Source organism: Myotis yumanensis, unplaced genomic scaffold, assembly GCF_028538775.1.
Source record: "Myotis yumanensis isolate MYYU_CA2020_CCGP unplaced genomic scaffold, mMyoYum1.0.hap1 SCAF_13, whole genome shotgun sequence".
Classification (NCBI taxonomy): domain Eukaryota; kingdom Metazoa; phylum Chordata; class Mammalia; order Chiroptera; family Vespertilionidae; genus Myotis; species Myotis yumanensis.
The window spans coordinates 23,485,095-23,503,223 of NW_027223764.1; the positions used below are offsets into that span (position 1 = coordinate 23,485,095).

At 39.3% G+C, this 18,129-nt stretch overlaps 1 protein-coding gene across 1 annotated transcript; it reads right to left on the reverse strand.

Annotated features, from left to right (window-relative positions):
- Positions 1 to 1,621: 1,621 nt before the first annotated feature.
- On the reverse strand, positions 1,622 to 16,749 carry CEP55 (centrosomal protein 55). Its single transcript, XM_070431881.1, has 9 exons — positions 16,668 to 16,749; positions 15,973 to 16,157; positions 13,935 to 14,201; positions 11,491 to 11,562; positions 8,341 to 8,491; positions 6,794 to 7,107; positions 5,514 to 5,585; positions 4,428 to 4,553; positions 1,622 to 2,898 (listed from the first exon to the last, which is right to left on the reverse strand). Exons 2-9 carry the CDS (start codon positions 16,153 to 16,155, stop codon positions 2,698 to 2,700), a joined length of 1,386 nt encoding a protein of 461 aa, XP_070287982.1. The 5' UTR covers positions 16,156 to 16,157; positions 16,668 to 16,749; the 3' UTR covers positions 1,622 to 2,697.
- Between the last annotated feature and the right edge of the window lie 1,380 nt (positions 16,750 to 18,129).

Sequence of the window (18,129 nt, forward strand, 5' to 3'; positions counted from 1 at the left end):
AGTTAGAAAGGGTCATAGTCACTCTGTGTCCCTCAGACAGGTGTGTTTGAATGAGCTGGACTTGAGAAGAACTTAGACCTAAGAGAGCAGGTAGGACTGAGCCTGCCTCAGCTTCCTGCCTATCTCAGCAGAACTAGCCACTCTTTTTGCCCCAGATGCTTTAAACAGAGGTTACAAACTGGAAATGTTTATTTGGCTCACATAGTAGTAATTTTTCCCAACATTTAGAGAAGTTTGGAGATTTCACATTTAAAACTTCTAGATTTTTCTTGGAAAATCTGAAAGTTTAGTCACATTGGACGCATCAGCATGGAATATTAGCTGGAGCTGAGCAGCTGCGCCCTCTTTGGGTGAAGGCGTGCATTTTCCAGTCTCCACAGTCCAGCTGGCTGGCTGGCTGGATGGCAGGCTTTTGAGTTAGGGCCTATCCCTAACAGTTGCCCTGGGGCAACAGCAGAGAGCTTCCTATTGGGAGAGTATGGAATTGCCTGCACTTGAGGATTATGGACATGATTCTATACACGATGTTTTCACCTACGCGTAAGAACATTAAGAAACCAGAGTGGAACTCTGCTGTTTATCAGATTGTTGTTGAGGCTCTGGACCTTCACGTTACATGGTTTCTTTATGAAGGCACACTAGAGGAGTCTCAGTACCAGGATCATAGTAGGGGCATTTCTCTTGAAGACCAGCTGTATTTTTAAGTCTTGTGAATGGCGTACAGGATCGTTTCTCTGTGCTAATAGCTACAAAGCTCAGCACCAAGGTCAGGGCTCACCTGTCAGAAGCACTCCATGGCCTGCCTTGGAGCTATTCTTATGAGTGGCTTCATTTTACTTTAGTCTTGTTTTCCTCTTGCTTTTTCGTACTTCTTTTTTTATTTTATCTTAGTATAAGAATTGTATCTTTGAAGAGTCAGACTTTCAATCAATATTAGAATTAGGCAAGGTTTAAATAAATAAACTGCTCTATCCTACATATAAATTCATTATAGCACTTCCTATAGTGTAGTATATTACCTCTTTAGATTTTGGTCTCTTCTAGTATATTGTATTCTATTATCACTGTGTCACTAATACCTAGCCCAGAGCCTTCTATACATAGTTGGCATTTAATAAATGTTTGGAGCTGAAATTTAAAATGTCAGAGGACCCCCATAGCAGGGGTCAATGGAACCAGGTGGAGGGATTTGAAAAGGCAGAACTATTCAGATAAGAGGGATGGAGACCAGGTAGTGTATTCTGTCATTTTTCTAACTCAGATTCCAGTTATGATATTGCTTAAGTATATACGGCGTTTGGAGAATTCATAAAGGCTTCTGGCATGGTGGAAAGAAGATAGATGTTGAAGTTGACTTGGAGTTTGAGACCCAAGAATGTCTTTTTTTTTTTTTTTTTTTAATGATTGTGGGGATTTTGCTTAACTTTTCTGAGCTTAATGTAGGTTTTGGTTCCATTGTATCCTCACCTTACTTTACACTGTATGTTAATCTGTAATCTCTCTGGTACTCCTCTCAGGGTAGAAATCTTAGAATATTTATATACATACATGCTAGACATATAAAAACTTATTAAATAATTTTATTTTTTTCTCATTTATATTACTAACAGTGGCCCAGTGTTAAGCATATTAGAAAACCCAAATAAAAAATTTTTTGGTTTACACAAACAAGTATAAAAATATATATTCAGATAAGCAAATACATTGCCAGCTATGAGTGCCAAAAATAAGTAAATAAAATACCTGCAGATTAAAATGTGAGGGCTAGATGGTTTTGTTAAAATTCGTTTTAACAATTTTAGCTGACCAACATGTGCTAATGAAATTCAACTTAGTTATAGCTGCCCTGCCACTATGGCTCAGTGGTTGAGCATTGACCCATGCACCAAGAGGTCACCAGTTCAATTCCCAGTCAGGGCGCATGCCCAGGTTGCGGGCTCGATCGCTGGTGGGGGCCATGCAGGAGGCAGTTAATTGATGTTTCTCTCCCATCAATGTTTCTCTCTCTCCCTTCTCCTCTCTGTCTAAAAATCAATAAAACATAATTAAAAAACAAACAAAAAAACCATAAAGTTAGACCCAGTTAATATGACAGAAAATATTGTGTGTGTGTGGCTACTTAGAAGTATTCCTTAAGCAGAATCTGCTTTGTGCTTAGAACATAGGTAGGTTTACAGTTTCAACAGTAAACAGCAATAAAGACCAAGAACATTCTCAACCTGTCTAATAACTATTCTATAATAGCAAGGGAAAAAAAGAGAACGTATCACCATCTTTTAACAATGGACTCAATTGTAGGTATATTTACACATATCAAGTGCTTAGATAAAAGTGCTAAGTAAGACAGTAAGATACTTGGTTAATTACCTTCGATTTTTAAAAACCCACAAACACAAAATATTTGCTTGCCTTTGTATAGATTTAATTCACAAATAATTACCCGAACTATCTTTTCTTCATCAAGTATTTTAACAGTGCAAAATGTTAGCCATCTCGGCATACACTAAGGCCTAATATGAACCATCTCAGGTAGGTATCAGTGCCAAGGAAAATGCACAGCAGCCCAAAAAATACAGTAAAACACTTTATGCCAGAGTCTCGAGGGTAGACAGGCAAATGAAATAAAGAATTAAAAATGTTCGTTCACTAACATAAGATACAGTATTGAATCTCTTGATAAAAAATAAAGAACTCTTGCTACTGTGAACAGTATTCAACATGGACGAGCAGATCTCGATGTTCGGTGACTGGATACTGGATATTGCACTTGGGACATTCCACCAGGCTCTCGTTCAGTGCAGCTGTGGGACTTTTTGGTGAGGCAACTTTTACTTTGTTTTCAGTCTCTCCTTGGAAAGTGACTAATGGCTCTGTGAAGGCAAGTTCAGGAAGCTGCCTCTGAAAAACAAATGTCAAATGAACACCATTTGTACGTAAGTTGTAGCCACTCCACAGATCCAACTGCTTCAGCCCTGCAGACAGGTTTTCTTTGGAGTCTCTGCTCATCAGTATTGTGGTGCTAACATAGAAATTACCCAGATTACCCAGGAAGTACCGGGGTTAGGTGTTTATATGGACAGTTTTTTTAAAAAATGCTTAGAGCGAATGTAAAGGTAGGCCTGTGTGTAAGGCTGACAAAATTTGCTAGTCTTACGTAAGAGGAGCGCTTCAGCAATAAAGAAGTACATGGAATTAGGAGCAGCACAGAATGCAGATCAAACAAGTTATACACAGAAATGACTAATTGTATAATACCTTTGAGACTTTCCTTTTCCATGTTTTCTGAGGAACTTAGGATAGTCAGTAAAGCTTAAAAATGAGAATTTTACAGCAGTTTATCATGACAGACAGTAGGAATACAAAGAAAGTACAGGAAAATAATGGATTCTTTTGTATACCCTCTGGTTTCCTATATTTTGAGAAAGTCATTAACAGAAATGAAGGATAAATTTCAAATATTATAAATGGTCAAAATAAGTAACATACTAAAGGATAGAGCTAAAAATATATTTTCTTTTATTAGTAAAGAAGTTACAAATGTTTTTTTAAAAAACATTTGCTTTTTTTCTCTCTTGAAAAGTGAGGAATTCTATTTGTAACATTTCTCCATCTGAAATACTCAGCAGTACTAGGATGATATGTAAAATATGTGCTATGGGACACACACAGAAACACAGGCACCAACCGGTCTGGTCTAAAAGCCTATTATTAAAATGAAAATAGGTAAGTAAAAAACCATTTCCTCTTAGAACCAATGTTATTTAAAGGTTTTTCTTTTAAATGATTGTGTGTTCCCAAAACAGTATGGTGATTACCAGAGGGAAAAGGGGGCATAAACAGTGATTGAAGGAGACTTACTTGGGGTGATGAAGACACAATACAATATACAGATGGAGCGATACAGAATTGTACACCTGAAACCTATATCATTTTACTAACCAATGTTACCCCAATAAAGTCAATAAAAAAAGATTAGGTGTCAGGGTAACCCACAAAATGTGCTTAATTCAATATACTTAAAACAGTATTTTAACAGTAATAGTCCATTATCCCTGAAAAGAGCATTTCTTTCTTTCTTTTTAAATAGAAAAACAAAATCCCCTCCTTTGCTCTTTTCCTCCTCCCAGGCCGGGTATTTTTAGTGCCTCCAGAGTGACAGCCCAGGGTGAGTGGGGATGGTCCTAGGCCCCAGTAATGTAATGATTACCAAGAGGCACATAGTGATCCTCTTTCTAGTGCTCTGCACTGATGCTCCAAGGTCACTTGCTTTAAATGAGGCAGGGGCTCTGCCTGTTGATTTGAGAAACAGCTGTTCTTTAAGCAGTAGCCTCCTAGTTTGGGAACTGGTTGGTATATACTAGTAAATGGAAAGAGGGCAGAAAGAAAAAGAAGAAAATAAATTTTAAGTTGAACCATTCCAGACTCACCAAGGATTCCAGTTGTATTATTTGACTTCTTGCTTTTCGAAGCTCTTTAAGAATTACATGCAATTGATGCTGCACATTTTGACGGTCAAGTTTTTCATTTTCGAAGTCTAACGTACATGCCTGAATCTGGAGAAATGCCCAAAACAAGATAGTTACAGCTGATATAAACTGTATAGTTCTTGACTGGATACTTGCACTTTTTAATTAGCACAAGAAGCAAACATTTGTTATACTATCAGAGCAAGAATTCATCTGAGCACAGTGAGATGTGGAATCTAATCAACAAGATAATTTAATAAACAAAATAGAAACAGAAGCATGGATACATAGAACAGACTGACAGCTCTTAGAGGGGAGGGGGGTTGGGAGGCTGGATGAAAAAAGGTGAAGGGATTAAGGAGGAAAAAAAATATCACACATAGACACAGACAACTGTGTGGTGATAACCAGAAGGAAACAGAGGTGGGAGGAGGTGGAGGAGGGTGTGTGTGTGGGGGGATAAATGGAGATGGTAAAAGACTTGACTTTGGGTGGTGAGCGCATGATGCAGTGTGCAAATGATGTTTCATTGAGTTGTATCCTTGAAATCTGTATGGTATGATTAACTGATGTCACTCCAATAAATTCAATAATAAAACGAAATTAATTTTTTTTAAAAAGAAGTTTATGGTGGAGGACTTGTTTGATCTAAGGAGCAGAGCCCATGCCTGAGGCATAGGTATCTCCCCCCACCACTTTTTTTATGTGGAAGGGGGAGAAGGGAGAGATGGCTGCTCCAGGTTTGGAATGTATTAAAAACCTTTGGTCTACATTCTGAGAATAAATGGTGTCTCTTTGAGTTGTGCTTGAAGTCATAAGGTAGCCCTATTAGGGAGATTCCATTAGGCCACAGTAGAAACTACAGAAGCCATTTGGAGAAGAATAAAATTTGCCAAGGTGAACATCTACCTGTCAAGAAAATTGCCAGTCTCACTTCAGAGCCTGACAACAGGCTTTCAAATGGTCCTTCGCAAAATAGTGTAAAGATGAGAAAACTTCCATTTTCTAATGGGTTAAAATGAATTTAGAAACAACCCCAGTGAGTACCTGTTGTTCCAACAGAGCTACCCTCGTTTGTTCCTCTTGGTGCTTTAACAGAGACGTGTAAAGAAACTGGATCTGTAGGGTGTAAAGACAGACAGTGTTGCCACAGCCAACCTTTTTGTCGCTTGACCTGGATGCATGAGCAGCTCACTAGTCTCACAGCTCTAACCAGAACACCACCTGCTCAGCTGAGTGCGTCACTCCAGCTGGCTGTCTGATGGCTATTCATGCCAGCAGCTGAGCAGTGCCACCCAGGCTAAGAGCTCCCTGAGGCACAGAACTCTGCAGTGGCCACACCCACTTTCCAGGAAGTTCTGACATCTGATCTACTAATATTTCTGAATAGGATAACAGCTGTCAGTGCCTCACCTCCTTGGCCACATAGTTGGAGCAAAATTTTCAATCATTTATGTATAATCTTTCACAAATAACACTGCTTGGTAGGCAGAAGTAAGCATGGTGAAGACTAAAATGGCAAATGTTACAAATGATCCACTCCCCGTCAGCTTTTGGAGGATTTTTAAAGTTACTATTCTAATAGTAGAAATCACTAGCGAAACTCTTTTACATTCTCTCAATTGACCCTCACAAAAGCCCTGATACAAGAAGTATTAATCTGACATGTGGTTAACCTGCAAGTCAGAGATGCTAGATGATTTGCCTAAGGCCACACACATCCTAGACTAGAGACCAGGTATAAACTCCAAATACTGTCCTTTCCATTATTCCGTGCTTTGCTAAGCAAAATTTAGCTTAATGAGTTTCTGTCAAAGTAGCATTCAGTTCTAATAATCCAAACTCAGCGCCTTCAACATCCTGGCATAAAGCTAGAGAATGAGAACACGGAACGTGCCACGTGAATTAACCTGAGCACGGTATCATGGTCAAGGCCCTGGGATCAGCCTGATTCCCCTCTTGACATCTTTTGGCTTCTCCCCATACTCGCCTCCTCCTTTCTCAGAGCCTTTGAAGTGTATGAGTTCCTCTGGCTGCAGAGAATTCCCATAGCCACTCACCATGCTGGTTCCTTCTTGACATCAAGTCTTTGTCCAAATACTATCTCCTCTGTGAGGCCTCCACTGGCCCCCAATTTCTCTTTGGCATATTTCCCTGTTTTCTTTAATTTGTTTATGGTCTGTTTCAATTCTAAATATGAATACCCACAAAGGGAACAGGAACTTGTGTTCCTTCCTGGCTCCCTAGTGGCCAAAATAGTCCCTGCACTTAGTAAGTACGAGAAACTTGAATTATGAATCATGGACAACCTTATTGGTTAGGCTCACCTGAGATAAGAGCTCTTCAGATCGCTTCTTCTCTTCTTCAAGTTTTCTCCTCGCAATATCATTCTCTTCCTCGAGCCTTTGTATTTTTTCTGTTTTATGCCTATCATCTTCCAGATGTTGTACATCTGCCTTTCTTTGTGAACACAACAGTTTATTTAAGTCATGAACTTTCTTTTGGGTTTCTTCATATTTTCTTTGAAATTCATGAAGTTCTAAATTCAACTGAGTTATGGTTTGTCGTTCAGCCTCAAGATCTTTTTTTGCTTTTGCCAAGAGATGGTAGTCATGCTTTTCCTTTTCTTCTTGAAGATAACCTATGACAAACACAGCAGGGCATAACTCACTTTATAAAATATGTAATATTCCTGAAAATATAAAGATAAACCCGTTTCTATAAACAAGATCACATTATTTCCTTACCTTACAAGATGAGGAGTCAAGAGATAGGGCTGATATTTGATAGGACAAAAATAGAAGTTCAGGTATGTTATTTGAAATGACAACACTAATAACTAGAAGAACTAAAAAATAGTAATATAACTATTCTATGGAGAGGAAAAGTCACTAATGTCTAAAGAAGATAAATCAACAAATAGGGATATAAGCTAATTATTTATAGGTGAGATAATAACTCAAATTAAAAAATAGAAATGTTAACAGTAGCTGCCCTGATAGGGGGAAACAGAGACAGGATGAGATGGGAAAGGTGGAGCAGGACCCTCCTGTACTATTACATTATTTTAGCAAACCATTATTACTTTGATAACACACACACACACACACACACACACACACCCCTACCTATATTACCAAAGAAAAAAATTAGACTTAGCCAATAACTAAAATCCTACTTTCATGTGTAGTAATTTTGTCCCCTTAGGGATAAACAGCTTTAAATTATCTCAAGACATTCCTTTTATATTCTCTTTCTAGCATTAGCTTCATTTTAAAAAATTTCAAATATGGAGCTCCAAGATTATGAGCCTTGCCTGTGCTCTGCATGGGGTTTATCTTCTGTCCCTAGCTTGTCACCTGTAAAATGAGTAATGATCTTTCTGCCCCACCTCTTAGGGTTCTTGTGAAACTCAATTGAAAGCAATGTTAGGGAAATTGTAAAGCACATGGCAAAAAGCATCATTCATAAGAAACTTCATCTCAATTCTATGGTGATATTCAAATGATTGTAGTATCACCTGCAAAATGTATTCTTTCTCCTGGGATTGATATGGTAATTGGTGACAAGGCCGGCTCTGGGAGGAATGAGGTTGGAGAAGGGCTTTAAAGGAGAGGAGGACATGCACAGTGGAGAAAATACAGTGTGCCTTGGAGCTGCCAGGTTTCCCCTTTGCCCTGTGTCTTATGCCCTTTTATCAGAAAACAATGGAAAATAAAGCAGAATGGCCAAAATGGTATTTCTTCAGAACACCATTTTAATAAGACTTGCTTTTTACTTTCTAACACGTATCTATAAAAATCTAAATTTGAGGAATCTCTCCTTTGGGAAAATGCTGGCAGGCCTATTCCAAAAAAACATATTATACCAGTACCTTCTGATTCAGTCCTTTTTATCTGCTGTGGGAGTGAATGAGCAGCTGTTTCCGATTTCTGTTCCAACTCATAGATCTTTGCTAAAAGTCCTTTTACGTAGACCTCTCGCTGCTGATCATACACAAGCCATTGCTGATTTTTCTCTAGAGCCTCAATGTGAAAAGATACAAAAATCAGTGATAAGCATAATAATAATATTAAAAAGCAAAATCTTAAAATGGGAAGGGAACCCAAGTGATGTAGTCTTTTCCAGCACAGAAAAATTCTTATGACTCACAGAGTAATTCCCTCCTTAGTTCCAAATGTATAAAAATAACTGCAAAACTGTCTCTGGCCAACCGAAGATTTGAGATCTGGCTTCCTGGCATGACGGTTTGGCTCAGATAAATTCATACAAAAATTCTCTACAAGTTCGGATGTTTCTTATATCCACAAACCCTTTGTAATAAAGCTGCCATAACTATTTCTATAATCTTACAAGTTCTTCGTCTGTGCCCCTTGTGTCACAATTAATCCCAGACCTGTTGTAATTTGTTGTTATCAGTGGTTGAAGTAGCAGCCAGGATGAATAACTTCCTATCCTTCAGGGCTGCCAGAGGAGATGGCACAGAGTTCTTGAAAAAAAAGTCGCATGGTATAACCTCACTGAAGTAAAACACACACTAGAATATGTTTTCCAAAGTGCTCAGATCTTTTTGAGTCACCCTACATTTGTCACAGGTGAACTGTAAAAGGAGGGGCTCCCTTCCTCCAGAAGCTGGCATCTCACTCTAGAGGGGTGAGATGGGTTAAGTCCTAAGACACACACTGGAAGTTTTTGATTATATATCAGGGCATCTTTCAGGTAAGAATTTCTATTCTTTAAAGATACAGGCAGTTAAGCTCCATATCCAAAAAAGTCTGGATATATTTACTGGGGGGACTGAAAGAGAGCGCAAAATGGGATAAGATATTAACAATGATAGAATTGGTAAAGGGTTAATGGGTGTTTTATGTACCATTTTCATACCTGTCACTTTGCTGTGAATTTGAATTTTTCCCAATAAAAAAATTAAAAATAATTATCTATCTTCTCTAAAGTCTATATTTTAAAATGAGATTAAAAAAAAAAGAGAGCAAAACAAAATTTTAAAAAAAAAAGAAAGAAAGAAATGCCTATGGAAACTGCCTTTTAGCTCTTTGGTTTGATTTAGTGTGAAAGTTGCTGACATCATCAGACAGTGTTCACATCATGAACTTCATGGAATTATTTCAAAATGTCGGCTAGACCTATGTGGTAGCTGAGGATTGATACAATTAGGCCTTCAGAAAGGTAAACATAGTTTTTTAGGGCTTCTTTTAGCATAACAAACGCTCATCTTAAAGTAGGTAGGCAAACTTCCACAGAAGTTTTGCAGGAGCTTTGAGGAGGGGTACAGGACTAGAACTGCTGAGCTCTCTCAAAAGCTGAATAATGTTGAGTGTGTGTTGACTATGAGGAGTGAGATTTCTCTATTCCTGCTCCTGCTCCCTAAATTCTCCAACTACAATTTTCCTCCTGCTCTGTAAGATCTGCAGATTCCAAAGTGACAACCAGAGCTAAACTCCTCTTGCTTATCAAAGATAAATTAATGGTTCTCAAAGGATGGCCCTCAAACCACCAGCAGGAGCAGCAACTGGAGCTAGTTGGAAATCCAGAATCTCAGGCTCTACCCCAGACCAAGATAATGAGAATCTGCATTTCATGACAGTCCCCCGGATTCATATGCACATTGGGGTCTGAGAAGCATTGCTCAGTCTAGATCACCATCTGAAGGTGAGGTGGGCTAAATTTTACTCCATTTGTCTAAAAGCCTTTCTAAGTAAACAGAGCAGAGAAGTACAATGTAATCCTTAAATAATCTGGGGAGATAGAACAAAACAAAAAGATTGGATATAAGCATGTAACATTTTAAAGTTCAAGTATTTTGCTAAAGGAGACACTAGTAAAATGCACACAAGATTCCATTCAGTCATTCTTTCAACTGTTCTAGATGCTGGGGATAATACATGAGACAAAAAAACACACAACTTATTTTGATAGTTAAACACTATGTTTCTTCTTTATTTTAGTTACCTCTATGTAAATTACCTTGATGAGGGTACTACAGTACCCCACTATACAGACGCTCAACAGATTTAAATTATTCTTTTGAAAGTTAAACAGACTACAAGGTATACTTGCTAGATGAAATAAAACAGGAATCTTAAAAGCATACTTATATCAGGGTAGACATACCAGTAATATTCTAAAATCAAAATGCCTACCTAGTGGCCTAATAATTAAATCAAGAATTTCATACTTTGTATATCTAATCTTAAACCTTGAAAAATAATACACCGTGAATAGTAGTAGTCCTGTGTCCTCAATTTGTTTAATTTCCAATGAAACCTACCAATCCACTTAAGACATAAGCTTAAAATAATATGACTTCACCATATATTGAAAATAACCTTGTATCAAATTCTAAAGAAAAGAAGTAATGAGTATACAAAGAATGTATTTTCCTTTTCAAACTATGAAAGCAAATCCTGGTTCTAATCGAAGAATTTCAAACTAGAGTACATCTTGCATGGATAAAAAAAAGAGAGAAGAAAACTTTAAATTACATTATAATAACAAAATAGCTGGGCAAATTAGATTTAGGTAGAGAAGGGGTATTTGCTGCTGAGGTATTTGGTAGTGGTGGGTAATTTCTAGGACTGTCTAGCCCAGTCGTGGGCAAACTACGGCCCACGGGCCGGATCCGGCCCGTTTGAAATGAATAAAACTAAAAAAAAAAAAAAGACCGTACCCTTTTATGTAATGATATTTACTTTGAATTTATATTAGTTCACACAAACACTCCATCCATGCTTTTGTTCCGGCCCTCCGGTCCAGTTTAAGAACCCATTGTGGCCCTCGAGTCAAAAAGTTTGCCCACCCCTGGTCTAGCCTAACAAGACCATGATTAGAGGAACTAGGCCTGTTGAATACCTGAAAAGAGACTTAAAGGCAGTAACCTAGAACCACTCAGTTCTCCACCTCAACAGATTTTTCACGGCATCAATGCTGTCAAATTCCATGAAATTTAAGAATAAATGAGTTAGTCCCTTTTAGCCACAACTTAACAAAAGGAAAAGGAGCTTACATCTTTCAGCTGTATTTCCATTTCATGAATATTATTCATTGGTGAGGTACAGCGGTGAATTGTAGTCTCAGTCTGTAAATAAACCAGTATTAGTTAACATCATAAATGTAGTAATAGAAGCTTCCTCATTATACTTCACAGGGGCATCCCAAAATCCAGACCTTATACATGCTCGTGAACCTCATGCAGGGGGAAGGGTACTTCAGACCTTCTGCCAATATCCTAAGCGCATTGGAAACCTTGAGATTTCATATCTATTTGACTTCTGAGGACCGCTGGACCCCAGGATCACCGGAATAGCCCTTAGTGCATATGAGTAGCCCAGTGGTTTTCACCAAAAGGACACAAAATAAAACTGGGCTATTTAAATGAAATCTGGAAAATAGTAAATTGTCAAACAAAAAAGTTGATTTCTAGAATTACGTTTATGTTAGAAACAATTATTATTAATTCACATAGATTATATGGAACTCAAAACATAACTTGTCTTTTTTTCTTCATTTTCTCATAAAGGAAAAAGAGAGGGGAAAGAGGTTGTTAGGTCCCCAGACTAGCCAACATAAAAAGCTGTATTCCAGTCTTCACTTGTGTGAATGCTGGCAAGGAAGCTTAAAAAATTTTTTTTTCTCCAAAGGTGCTCTAAACACTGACCCTAATATAATATGCAGCCCTTTCTCACTCTCAATTTGGTTCTTTAGGTGGAAACTATGACAGGGATGTGTCACCAGACCCCTTTCCCTCGGCCCTGGGCACACTGTAGATGAGTTTCCCAGCCTTCCCTGTGGTTAGTGCGGCCACGAGACTGAATCTGTACAATGGGATGTAGGCAGCAGTGATATATGCCAATACCAGGCCTGGCCCCAGACCCTTCCCCACTTCTCCACAGATTCTCTCTAGTTCATAACTTTATAAAAGGGATTTGATAGAAGACTCCACCATAAGGGACAGGAAGGGTGGGGAAGGAGAAGGAACCTGGATCTCTGAATGACTGTGTGGAGTAAAACTTCTCCATTCCAACCTGCACTAGACTGTGACATGAGGGAAAAATAAACATTTGTTATAGAAAACTACAATTTGGAGGTGGTTTGTTATAGCAATTAGACATGCTGAATAATACAGAAATTAATAGTGGATAGCCCACATAATGATAAGAATACATTTTTTAAATGATCATTTCTACCAAAATTTGCATTTCCATCTTCAAAAGTGGAGAAACTAATTCTTTTTTTTTTTTAATATATTTTTATTTCAGAGAGGAAGGGAGAGGGAGAGAGAGATAGAAACATCAATGATGAGAGAATCATTGATTGGCCACCTCCTGCATGCCCCCTACTCGGGAGGGAGCCTGCAACCCAGGCATGTGCCCTTGACCAGAATTAAACCTGGGACCCTTCAGTCCACAGGCCGATGCTCCATCCACTGAGCCAAACCAGCTAGGGTAAGAAAGGAATTCTTAACCGTAAGGAAAAGTTTTACCACCCACTTTGGATCTGACTGTAATGCTTCATGAGTTTCAGCTCTGTGGAAATTCTCTAGAAAAACTTAATCTCTTCGAACTCATCTATAGAAACACTCAATTGCCCATCTATTATGAGAGTACACATAAATGAATAGGTCTGATGGCTCTACTCTAAAGGGTGGACAAGTACAGAGACCTTAACAACATGGAGACATTATATCTGAAAGCTACAGATTTTCTTCTACAGGTGGTATTAATAGCTGTAGTATTAGTATTATTCAGATGTTCAAATTTCCAAAAGAATCAAAGCCCTGATCAGTAAGAAACCATTTCTTGAGCACTTACTATATGCCAGGCACTATGCAACTTACGTAATTACTACATTTAGTCTCCAGTATTCTTTCCTGATTTTACTAATGTGAAAATTGAGGTTTGGGAGAGAGGTTCGAATTCTAGCATTGTCTCTAAGACTAGAGAGGTTGAGGAATTTGTTCACAGTCATAGCTAGCCAGTGGCAGAACCAAGATCTGAACTTAGATCTGCCTACCTACAATCCTTGCTCTTTCTGTGTAATTGCTAAACCAAATTCTAAAACAACACCAGGGAAGGAAAAGCAAGCATAGTTAAGAAAAGCATACTTGATAATGTAACTTTATATCTCAAATATGAAAAATAACAAAAATGAAGCCTATCATGATGAAACATACTACAGGAAAAAGAGCTCAATAAAGTATTCTTCGCTGTCTTACACAGTGGATTCTGTATTCTGAACATTCCCTTGGGCAAAACAATGGTGTGGGGCATGGAGGAAGCCATTAAAAAACTATAACTATTTATAGAGAGGGTTCCAGGCTACCAAAAGAAAAGTAACCTATACTGTACTGTTTCATCATTTGACAAGCATGTTTTCATGAACTAATTCTTTATAAAGAATTACCAATTGTGTCAGAAAGAAAGTAAATCTGTTTAAAAAAATTATTAGTACCTGTGATGCATGAAATGGTTTGGTTTCAAGTTCAGTGGTTGCAGGTGCAATAGACAACTGTTTTTTCAATACATCTATCTCTTCAGACAAGGATCTCAACAACTGTTCCTTCCTTTCGCCTTCCTTTGTTTTCTCTTCTAGCTGCTCAAGCAGTGCAGTAGTACTATAGGTGGCTTTCAGCTGGTGTCTGAGTCGCTCTATTTCTTTGTCCTTCTCTGTGAGATGATAAGCATTCTTCTCCCTCTCAGCTTCAAGAACTTGAATTGTCTACATATAAACTAAGAAGAATCTTAGAGCAAAGCCAGGTCAAACTTGAAAGTGAATGATATACTACAACAAACATTTATGAAGTATTTATTACATATCAAGTCAGCATTATACTAGATACCAGGGCCAAGGTCTTATGCTCAGAGAGGTAAATCAATACATTAATGCAATATGGTAAATGCTGTAGTTAAGATACATATAAAGTGGACGAGACACAAACACAGAAAGGAGAAACCAACTTTGTCAAGAGTGGCGACAGAAAGCTAAAGAAAAGCTGGCTTTCACATGAGTATCTGGTCATCATCCCTCCATCATATGAGTCCTAACAATCCAAGGCTAAAAGTTAGTCATTCATGCTGATTGATGAACGTGACTTGAAGCAACAGAACCTAAAAATTACAGAATGTTTACACCTGGATAAAAATGCATTCATTGACTTGCTTTTTGTTAATAAATGATTTAGTATCCAATCTATAAAGTGATCATCAAAGGAATGTACAACATTTTCAAGGACTTAAAGGATAAAGAAGGCATGGATGTTATACTGCTCTGGCATAAGGAAGAAAGCACCAATAGAGATAATTGAAAAAGTTAAACGAATGACTTTACATGCTAACAAGGTTAAAAACATCATAAAACTAAAAACTTCATGGGGGGGGGGGGGAGGGGGAAACGTAAAATGGGGAAAATTGAGTTGAATGGTTGTGTGAAAATGATGAAGGGTTTTAGTTAGCTACAAGCTTACGATAAGGCAGTAGTAGTATGCTAGTTACAAAAAAAGCCAATACAATTTTAGGTTTCCATGGGTACAGCATCCAGATCAGTGGCAATAATAGTACCATTTCAACCTGTGTTTGCCACTGTGTACAGTACTGGGTACATGATTCAGAAGGAAAATGAACATGCCACCAAGTGTTCAGGAAAGTGACAGGGTGATAAGAAGCCAGAAAAGCTGCAGAATATGGGGCTAGTCTACAGAAAAGTAAGAGGAATCAAGGTTTTCTTAAATATCTGAAAAGCTGTCAATTGGATTAAAAGCAGACTTGTTCTGTGTAGCTTTAATGGGCACAATTAGAACAAATGGGTAGAAGTTACAGAAGTTTAGTTTCAATTGATTATAAAGGAACAGAGATTTGACACCAGTGCTTGTCAAAAGTGGAATGACAAAGAGAACTCAGGGAAGCTGTCAGATTCCTTCACCAGATTGGAAAATAATCTTCATGTGACAGACCACTTCTCAATGCTTGAATAAGTATTTATCTCAATATGTGTTGTTAAAAATAATAAACCATTTGGTTTTATGATGTGCCTATAAAATAGAATTTAAATAAACCCAACCAGTTATTTTCTAACTTTAACAATACAAGTACTATTACAAAATAAATTAAAACCAAATTAATGATTACATTTTAAAAATCTTTCCATTTTTAATAAATTCCCAACTGCTTTACTGGCTATGCCACAACAAACTGAAAATTAGGGAACCTGAAATATAGTTTAAAAGAATGCAAAATGCCAATGTATGTAATGCTATGATCTCAAAAGAACCTGAAAACAAAGGTACTTGAAAAGCAGCCAATATACACAATGAAATAGGTTTCTAAATACTCATACTAATATCCGAACTCTATTTATCACTTTGAAGTTAGACATGATTTTTTACATTTAGTAAACTAACAGAAAAGCTAGATTATATCATTATTGGGAAAACGGTGTCTCATTTCCTCCCATAAAGCTTACTACAATTGAAAGGGTTTTTAAGGCCATTTACCTCCAAAAGTCTGTGTCTTTCTTTATCAGTCAGCTTTGCTCTTCCGCCTGTGATCTCATCCACTGACGTTTGTAAGGCTGCAGTTTTCCCCCTGACATTTTCTAATGTAGTTTCTGATTTGGAGTTACTAGACTTTGACCGCCATTTACTTTTAATTAAATCTTTGGGGCTTCTACAAGACATCTCTGAAATTGTAAAAATAAAAACACAATTATATTTTATAAGTCTGAGTTTTAAACGTCAAATCTCAGGTTTGAAAAGGTAAAATAACCTACTTGCTAAGTACAAGAACCTTTCTATTGAAAAGAAGCAATATGGCCAAACCACTGGGGACCTAACCTTGAATTCTGTCACCCTCAGGGCCTAAGAGCAGGTGCCTGGAGCGACGTGAGACAAGCTGGACAGGTGACCCAAGAAACCTTTCAGCCCGGCCCAGCGCACAGGCCTCGATTCCAGGCTCCGCACCTGCAAGTGGAGGCAAATCCTGGGAAATCCTCACATAAGGTATCAATCACATGGGGAGGCACACAGGCAAGGGCAGGCTGCAAAAAAGAGGCGCGCTTTTTCTCTCTAAAATGAAGATGCTGTAGACTAGACAAAAGCGATTATTAACCGGCAAAATGCTAAACTAAGCAAAGACCTCGGCCAAGACACCTGGCCCCTGCGCCCGCCCGTAAGGGGCTGGTAATACCCACCGGAAAGCTGAAAGGAGGGAGCCAAACCACAACGGTCGCGAGGCGCCCAGCCGGTGCCAGGCTCGAAGCAGACGCCCGGAAAGGGGGCTTAGATCGGGCGGGGCGGGCAGAGATGGAGTCCGAGCGGAGGTGAGCGCTCTCTGACCCCGCCTCCCTCGCGGTCCGGCCCTGCCCCGGGGCTAGGGGCCCTGGCCGCCCCTCGCCAACCTCCGCGGTCGCCGCCCAGCAGCCTGCCCGCTCCCGAGGCTAAAAGCGGAGCTCGCGTCTGCCGGGTCACACCTCCGGTGCCAGCGCCGCTTCCGGGAGTTTGAATCCCGCGGCTGCGGGGCGGGGCGGGGCACGTCACTGCCGGCGGGGACGCGGCCCGCAGGAAGGCGGGGCGGTGGGGTCGCGGCTCCCCGATTGGCTGCAGCTTACCAGGGGCGGGGCTTGGAACCCGAACGCGGAAGGAGGGTGGGGCGGGGCTAGGGGCGGGGTCGAGCATGGGAACGCCTCCCCCGGCTCCGCTGCCTAGTTCTCAGGTTTTCTCTGGGTTTTTCTGAGGGCTCAGACCTCAGACTCGGTGTTTCTTTGTAAGGAGCTGATTTGTGTTTATCCGCTTTGGGGGTGAAGCAAATTCCTCTGCTCAGTGAGATGAACCCCGGGACTGTGAACCGGAACTAACTCATTGCGGGTCCTTGGATTCCCCCAAGGAGCACAGCTTTCCAGTCTTCCCCCGGGCTGAGCCTTTACCCCGACAAGAGGCAGGGGTGGCGCAATGAGGAGTGAATAGGTGGGAGAACTGACGGGCACGCCCAGGTTGAAACCTGAGATTAGGCAGGGAGGAACCAATCAGGCCTTTGTCACAGATTGCTGCCCTCCGGCTTGAGATCCATCTATTGCCAAGTCTGGGTCGTGGTTAGCCGTTTTGATAACTTTATTGCTCAAACGGAGAGGCACAGAAAGTGTTTGGCTGGGACTACCTTTCAGACCAAACACACCAGAGATTTAAAACAATGGATAAAAGGATAAAAAGGATACAGTAGCAAAACATCCTAGGAAAGCAATGAGGCACACTGGTTAAATTCTAGTTTAGGATTGAGTTTAGCTCCTACCTCTAATTACCTAGTAGTCCTGAATAAGTTATCTAACCTCTCTGATCTTCAGTTTTCTGATCTGTAAAATGATGCAAATAATATCAACCTCATAGGGTGATTATGAGCTTTAAATGAGAAAAATCTATGTAAAGTGCTTGGCATTTTGTAAATGCTTAATTGATGTTAACCATTATTACTCAAAAAGCAACAAACTCCTGTGTTACTAAATAGAATGGATGAGAAACATATAGAGAATTTTAAAGAATTTTATTATATGTAATGCAAGAAGATAAAGTTTGGTCCCTGCTTCCAAAGCGTTCACAATCCTGATGCAAAGGTGAAGAGAAGGGTGCCTCCCGTCTGTTGGTTAGAAGTGTCAGATAGGA